The sequence below is a fragment of the Silene latifolia genome, chromosome 3, assembly GCF_048544455.1.
Source record: "Silene latifolia isolate original U9 population chromosome 3, ASM4854445v1, whole genome shotgun sequence".
NCBI lineage: Eukaryota > Viridiplantae > Streptophyta > Magnoliopsida > Caryophyllales > Caryophyllaceae > Silene > Silene latifolia.
In genome coordinates this window covers 65,801,401-65,809,731 of record NC_133528.1, presented here as the reverse complement: position 1 = coordinate 65,809,731, position 8,331 = coordinate 65,801,401, and the positions used below count along the sequence as shown (strand labels likewise).

The window sequence follows — 8,331 nt, the reverse complement described above, 5'->3', positions numbered from 1 at the left end:
TCTGTGATCTTTGGCATTGAGACGTTTTGGTGTGCTAGCTTTCTTTTACCTAAAGGGGTTATGCAGGAGATTGAAAAGTTGTGTAGACAATTCCTTTGAAATTATCAAGCTGCTAGAAAAATGGTTTTTTTGCCTGGAGTAAGGTTTGTAGAACAAGGCAGCAAGGGGGGTTTGATATTCGAGAGATTTTAAGCTGGAATAAAACTTTGTTTATGAGACTTCTTTGGAGACTTGCTACTGGTGTTCCATCCATCTGGGTTCACTGGTTCCATCACTATATCCTTCAGGGAGCTGATATCTGGACTGTGGTGCCAGGTAATGCTACGTCCATCATCTGGAAAGCTCTGCTGCTCACCCGTGATGATTTTATTAGTTTGGTTGGCTCTGTGGACATTGCTAAAAACTTGCTCAGTGGATGGAGTCTCTCTGGTTCTCTATTGTTGCACCGGGTTTACTCTGTTTTTAAGGGCAGGCACTCCAACCTGCCGTGGACAAAGCCTCTAATGGACCAGGTGGTACTGCCTAAGCATGCCATCATCACGAGGCTGGCAGTGCAAAATGGCTTATCCACTGTGGATAATTTGAATAGAAGAGGGATGGTCATTGTGAACAGATGCTCCTTATGTTTTGCAGATTTGGAGAGCATTAGGCACCTGTACTTTGCCTGTCCTTTCTCTAGCTCCGTTTATCAGCAAATCCTCCTTTGGATGGGTGTTACTCGAAGACCCTTATGCTTGAGACAAGAATTACTATCTCTATCCAGGTATAAGGGAAAAGGTTGGAAGAAGAAATGGGCTAGGGGGTGTATTGCTGCTATGGTGTATCTTCTATGGCAGGAACGAAATCGAAGGTTGTTTGAGGAGACTTCAAGGACTGTGGATCAATTGGTGAAATTAATTAAATATTTTGTTTCCATTAGATTATATTCGAATGTAAGTGACTATCTATTCGATGAGGTAGTTGCACATCTGGTACCGTAGTTATAAGGTACCATTAGAGGCTTACTTGTAAGAAATTGTGTTTCGTTTTTTCTTATTCTAATGAGAAGCTGATTTCTTCCAAAAAAAAAAGAAGAGGACGTGCCCCTCTGGAGTACAATCCGAGCGTCCAAGGGTCGGGACGGGCGGATTGGGAAGCTTTTGGACGGGCGTTCTGGTGGTAAGGATGAGCGTCCTGGGGAGCTGCTGGACGGGCGTCCCGCGGGGTGGGACGAGCGGATCCTGGCTCAGCTTCCTTTTCTTCTTCCAACAATCCTCCGGGATTTTGTCGGGGATGCAAGGATCTTCTTCATCATTGCCCATCTACTACATTATGTACAAAGGCCTTCTAATCTTGTCTTCTCTTTGATGCTTGATCATTAGATTCGATCTATTTATCTCTATTTTGCCATGAAAATGCAAGGTTTGCACTCCTCTCCTACCAAGGAAACAAAACCTCAAAGAATATGCAAAACAAAGGACTAAAGATAGTAAATGACATAAATATGCACTAAAAAGCATAGGAACGAGGCTACTTCGGGGACTAAATATGCTCAAATATTGATCACATCAAATATCCCAAAACCGAACCTTTGCTCGTCCCGAGTAAAGAGGTAACAAAACTAGGACCCTTATTTAAACTATCCTACTAATATAGCCGATATGAGACAATTAGCGGGTCTCACTTCGCCCCTTCAACTCACAATAAGACAACCATGAAGTAGGATGCCTTCTTGCAAGGTAAGGTGGGTCTTGCCAAAATGGCGACACATCCAATCATTATAGCACACAAAATCAAGTAATGGATGCATCTACAAAAGAATAGCCACTTTCCTCATCTAAGTGGCGGAAATTATCTAAAGGGGAAGCAATTCAAGGGTACACACTCCTTCATAGATAGGGTTTCTTCAAAGTACTAAGCCTAGAAGGATACCAATAAATCACCTCCATGTTGTGTCAAGCTAGGGTACCTTTGTCCTCAATCGTTAAATGCTTTTATCAAGAATAGACTCCCTATGGTGTTAGAAACACTGGAGGATCGTGGAATTCCCCTTCTTGCCTAGACAAGAAGAAGGGTCGTCCCCTCACTACCATGCACAAAAATGGATACGATGGATAAAGGGATCAATAGTACTTGAGTTTCATTTGGGAGTTTGCTTTTGTTGTTGTTTTTCCCCCCAAATTCTTGTGGCATATATCATTTGGGAACACTTTCTTTTTGCCATTTCTTTTGATTTTTGGCATTTCAATACTCGACAACTTTCCAACTTTTTGCATTTTCTTTTTGAACATTTTCAAAGTCACCCCAACTAGTAACGAGGGTGCCTTATTTTTGAAGCATAGGAGTTTTCATTTTTGTTACTCCTCTTTTATTTTGATGCATTTGCAAACTTTTTGACTTTTCATTTCAATACTTGAACTCAAATTTTGAACAATTTTTGTGCCCATTCCCTTTGATGACAAAATGTATGGTAGAACATGGATGAATGATGGTTGCATGGTTTCAAGGGTCACCTTGGAATAAACGGTAGCCAAGGAGTTATCACACCACAAGGTACTCTTGACTAGGCCTTAATCCATGGGTCAAAGGATACTAGCATGACACATCCTAGTGTGTTTTACAAGTATTCTTACAAGCAAAGTCATAAGAAGAAAAAGCATCTACTAGGGCCTATATACACTTGTCAAGCTTCCCAAATAGATGGTTTCACAAAATTTTTCTAACATGCAATCTATATGCCATGATGCAACTAACATTTATACATCCTAATGCATATGCTTCTACCAACTAATATGCCAAATAATCTAAATGCAATCCTAAATTCACATTGTTTTTACCGCATCAATCAAAATAAAGCCACATAGTCATTAACATAAAGAGGAAAAAGGAGATTGGAAAGATCATACCATGCGGTCTTCAATATCCTCATGTCTCGGATGTGGCGTAGTCAATCAATGTGAAAAGGATGAACAAACACAATATATACAAAACAATATATACAAATCTATACTACAAAGGAAATGAACTTGTTTTTGGATTTTCAATTTTTCGATTTTTTTGGATTTTTTGAAATTTTTGATTTTTTTGAATTTTGAATAAAAGTCAAGTTAGAATTTCCCATCCCCACACTAGTATGGCCATTGTCCTCAATGGCCAATACGATAGGAAATTATGGAATGAATATGCATGATTTCTAAACTAAATGCAAACTATACTAGGCTACACTGCATGATGCATGTGTTTTTGTTATGGCGGAGAGCATAATTTAAATTAGCTCCCAATGCATATGCATGGACTTCCCCAAACCAAAATAGACATTATTTCTAATGTCATGAATTTCGGGGGAGTTTATGCACATGGAATGCAATGCATGAAACTAAAGATTGTCATTTTGGATTTTACAAGTCGGGAACAAAGATAAAGAACACCTTAATGAAGCCAAGGTGTTAGTCCTCCAATGTTGCTAGGACTTCACAAAATAAATGATCAAGATAAAATAAAAACAAGAGAAGTAGACAAACCATAAGGGAGGTATAAGGATGTAGGAGCCTCCAAAGTTTGCTAATCCTCACCCATTGTATCATCATCATCATCATATCTTGAGGCATCATCAACCTCCATAGATGTGGAATCATGTCCACTCTCACTTTCACTTGCTTGTTCTTCCTCACTTTCCTCTTCCTCTTCTTGAGCTTCTTCTTCTTGAACCTCTTCTTCTTCTCCTTCTTCTTGGCCACCACCCTCTTCAACAACCATCTCCTCTCCACCCGGTCTACTACCACTAGGAATGCTAGGAAAGAATACTTCCATATCCGCCCAACTAGGCAAAGGACAAGACGGATCAAGAAGTCCTTGCTGATACGGTCGTTTCTGTACCAAAAATAAAACTAAAAACAACTAACAGAAGCTAGCAGCAAGTAGGGTCGATCTCCACAGGGAGGCTATCTTGCTAATTATCTGTTTAACTTAGTCTGTCAGGATGTCACAGAGATGGGGGTTTAAATCTGGTCGATCGAGGAGCATATCATTCGATCGAGTAACAGCTGCGTCAGAAAGTGCTCGATCGAACACAAAATCATTCGATCGAGGACTTTAACCTGCAAAAGACGCATTAAAAGAAAGGAAAATACATAGGAGGTTCATAAAACAGCGTCCAAAGTTCAACGTAAAACTAAAGAAAAATAAATTGTTCAACAAAAGTACAATAAAACAGTCCGGGCTGCCTCCCGGAGAGCGCTGGTTTAAGAGGTCCCGCACGACCGTTCTGGAATCAATTAACTGGCGCGTCGAGCTCGTCAAAGCGCAAGACTTCAACGCGATTGTCTGCTTCAGTCGCCTCGTGGTAATGCTTCACATATTGGCCATTCACCTTGAATCTACGCCCCTCGGAATCTTCAAGATCCACAGATCCAAATTTGGTAACAGCTGTCACCGTATAAGGACCACTCCATCTGGACTTCAGCTTGCCAGGAAATAGCCTCAGTCGGGCATTAAACAGCAGCACCCTTTGCCCAACATGGAACTCCCGAGGTAGGATTCTCTTGTCATGCCATCTCTTCGTCTTTTCCTTGTAAATGCGCGAGCTGTCATAGGCATTGAGCCTAAACTCCTCTAATTCATCTAGCTGCAAAAGACGATTCTGACCACACAACTTAGGATCATAATTAAGCTCACGAATTGCCCACCAGGCCTTACATTCCAATTCAACAGGTAAGTGACACGATTTCCCATAAACTAACCTATAAGGTGATGCACCAATTGGTGTCTTAAAGGCAGTTCTATAAGCCCATAACGTGTCATCTAGCTTAAGACTCCAGTCCTTCCGTGATTTAGAAACTACCTTAGACAAGATCTTTTTCAACTCGCGATTAGAGACCTCTACCTGACCACTAGTTTGGGGATGATACCCCAAACCACGCCGGTGTTGTACACCAACTCTAGACAGTATGGAAGTGAGTTTCGTTTCTTTAAAACGCATCCCCCCATCACTAATGACGACCCTAGGGACGCCAAAACGGGGGAATATGATCTTTTTGAACATCTTTATCACGGTCTTAGCATCACAATGGGGTGAAGCGATTGCCTCAACCCATTTTGACACATAGTCTACAGCTACTAAGATGTACCTGTTACCTTTACTGGATGGGAACGGTCCTTGGAAATCAATGCCCCAGACATCGAAAACCTCGACCTCTAGGATGCCGTTTTGTGGCATCTCATTTCTCTTTGAAATGTTCCCTGATCGTTGGCAAGCATCACAAGCTGAAACAAAAGACTTAGCGTCGGCAAAACAAGGAAGGCCAAGAAAAACCGGATCGAAGTACCTTAGCCACGGTACGCGATGGACCGTGGTGACCACCATATGAAGAGGAGTGACAGCCTTCTAGGACTATTTTGGTCTCCCACTGCGGAATACACCGTCTGTAGAGACCGTCTGCACATTCCTTAAACAAGTAAGGATCATCCTGTAAATCTTTTAGCGTTATACGTAAAACGCTTCTTCTGCACGATGAGAAAGGTCGGGCGTGACTTGCCACTGACAACGAAGCTAGCTATATCTGCATACCAAGGTTCTTGGTTAACAATAGACGATATAACAGCAATCAAAGTATCGTCAGGAAAAGAATCATCAATGGGTAGAGAATCTTCCTCTTCTTGTCGCATCAGTCGCGACAAGTGATCTGCTACAACGTTCTCGGCTCCTTTTTTATCCTTAATCTGCAAATCAAACTCCTTAAGGAGGAGTATCCGTCTCAGTAGCCGTGGTTTGGCCTCCTTCTTAGCAAGGAGATGCCTCAAAGCTGCATGGTCAGTAAAAACAGTGACTTCTGACCCAACTAAATAAGTACGAAACTTCTCTAAGGCATAAACTACAGCTAACAGCTCCTTCTCAGTGGTAGTGTACTTCACTTGAGCCTCATCCAGAGTTCGGCTCGCATAGTAGATAGCATTTAAGGCTTTGTCTTTCCTTTGGCCAAGCACCGCTCCTAGTGTATAGTCACTCGCATCACACATGACCTCAAACGGCAAGTCCTAGTTGGGAGGCTGTATGATCAGTGCAGAGACCAAAGCCTCCTTTAACCTATTAAAAGCAGAAAGACAAGCATCAGTAAACACAAAAGGGGCATCCTTAAGCAGCAACTGTGTAAGTGGTTTAGCAATTTTGGAGAAATCCTTGATAAACCGGCGATAAAAGCCGGCGTGACCAAGGAAGCTCCTCACCCCCTTAACATTAACAGGAGGTGGTAATTGCTGAATCACTTCCACCTTTGCTTTATCGACTTCTATTCCCCTATCAGAAACCAAGTTCCCTAAGACAACTCCCTCGTTGACCATAAAGTGGCACTTCTTCCAGTTCAGCACAAGATTAACCTCAATACAGCGCTGCAACACTTTCTCAAGGTTAGACAGACAGTTAGAAAAATCACTTCCATATACACTAAAATCGTCCATAAAAACTTCCATGATAGACTCAATATACTCTGAAAATATCTCCATCATACACCTTTGGAAGGTGGCAGGGGCATTGCACAAACCAAAAGGCATTCTCAACGCAAAAACGCCCTTAGGACAGGTAAATGTAGTCTTAGCTTGATCGTCCGGGTGGATAGGGATCCAAAGAACCCGAATACCCGTCTAAATAGCAGAAAAATTTATGAAAAACTAACCTTTCTACCATTTGATCAATAAAAGGAAGGGGAAAGTGGTCTTTCTCAGTGGCGGCATTCAGCTGTCTGTAGTCTATGCACATCCGCCAACCAGTCACTACTCGGGTAGGTATTAATTCATTCTTCTCATTCTTAACTACGATTGTCCCTCCTTTCTTCGGGACCACCTGTCTCGGACTTACCCATCTAGAATTACCGACGAATAAATAATACCGCATCCAGCAGCCTTCATTACCTCGGCCGTCACGACATCTTGCATCTTCCGGTTCAGCCGGCGGCCGACCCTGTCTCTGCAAGGCTTGTGATCCTCCTCCAACTCTATCCTGTGCATACAAATATCGGGACTAATCCCCGTGATATCGTCCGATGAATAGCCCATTGCCTTCTTGTTTTTCTTAAGTACAACTAACAAAGAGGTCACCGATCATCACTAAGCTTGGCACTAACAATGACTGGATATTGCTCTGTATCGTCTAGGAAAGCATATTTAAGATGAGAAGGGAGAGGCTTACGTTCCGGTACCTTTACCTCAATGGAGCAAAGAGTGCTGATCATTTGTTCCACCTGCTCTCCTTCGTGCTCATCTAAATCATCAACAAGCAAATCCAACGCAGCGTCATCGTCGTCTGGGCTATCTGCACACTCATCAAAAAGCATAAGAGCTTCTAGGGGGTCCTTCATAAAAGAACCCGACCAGAAGTCATAAATAGACTCGTCAATGATATCGACCGAATAGCAAGTGTCCTCTATCATTGGGTGGGCTAAAGTACTGGGAAAACCGAATGTGATAGCGTCATCCCCATCGCAAGAGTCGACGCCCTTGTCGACATCAATAATGACCCACTGTACAAAGGAATGGTCTTCCTAAGATAATTTGGGTCCGGGTGTCCTCAGCTATATCCAAAACAATGAAATCTACCTGGATGTAGAGCTTGCCTATTTTCACAGGCACGTCCTCTAAGACACCTAAGGGCCTCCTAACAGATCTATCAGCCATCTGTAGGGTAATGTTAGTCACTTTGAAATGACTCATCTTCGATTTCTTGCGGACGAGGAAGGGGCATGACACTAACACTGGCACCTAAATCGCAAAGGGCCTTATCAATAACCATATTGCCTATGACACAAGTGATAGAAAAGCTGCCCGGGTCTTTCATTTTTGGAGGGGACTTATTCAACAGTAAATTACTAGACTCTTCCATAAATGAAATCGTCTCAAATTCACTCAAATTTCTCTTACGCGTCACGATATCCTTCATAAACTTAGCGTAAGTGGGTACCTGAGTAACAAGTTCGGAAAAAGGGACATTACCACTGGAGGTTCTTCACGATGTCCACGAACTTACCGTCATCGTTGCTCGATCTTTGCGTCCTTCAGACGACTTGGGAAGGGTACCCTGGTAGCGATGAGCGGTCCCGCAACCTTTTCTTTACCCTTATCAATGCGTGACGTCTCCACAGCAGGGGAAGATGACACGGTGGCGGTATTAGATAGTGAATTAGGATTTCCGCCACTTAAAGTACTGGATCGAGTACTTTTATCGCTCGATCGACCATGTTCAACACTCGATCGAGTGATTTCTTCAAAGATGGTTGCTCGATCGACCGCCATTGTCACTCGATCGAGTGATCGGATGATTATAACCGCTCGATCGAGTAGAAGAGTCACTCGATCGAGTGGTTA

The 8,331-nt window shown here is 42.6% G+C and overlaps 1 protein-coding gene across 1 annotated transcript; it reads left to right on the top strand.

Moving 5' to 3' along the window:
- Positions 1-212: 212 nt before the first annotated feature.
- LOC141649166 (uncharacterized) lies at positions 213-980 on the top strand. The gene has a single exon (XM_074457862.1). The coding sequence runs from the start codon at positions 213-215 to the stop codon at positions 978-980; it is 768 nt and encodes a 255-aa protein (XP_074313963.1).
- Positions 981-8,331: the final 7,351 nt, after the last annotated feature.

Excerpts from the sequence above, each read along its gene's own strand:
- LOC141649166 (XM_074457862.1), top strand. The coding sequence starts at position 213 with ATGAGACTTCTTTGGAGACTTGCTACTGGTGTTCCATCCATCTGGGTT.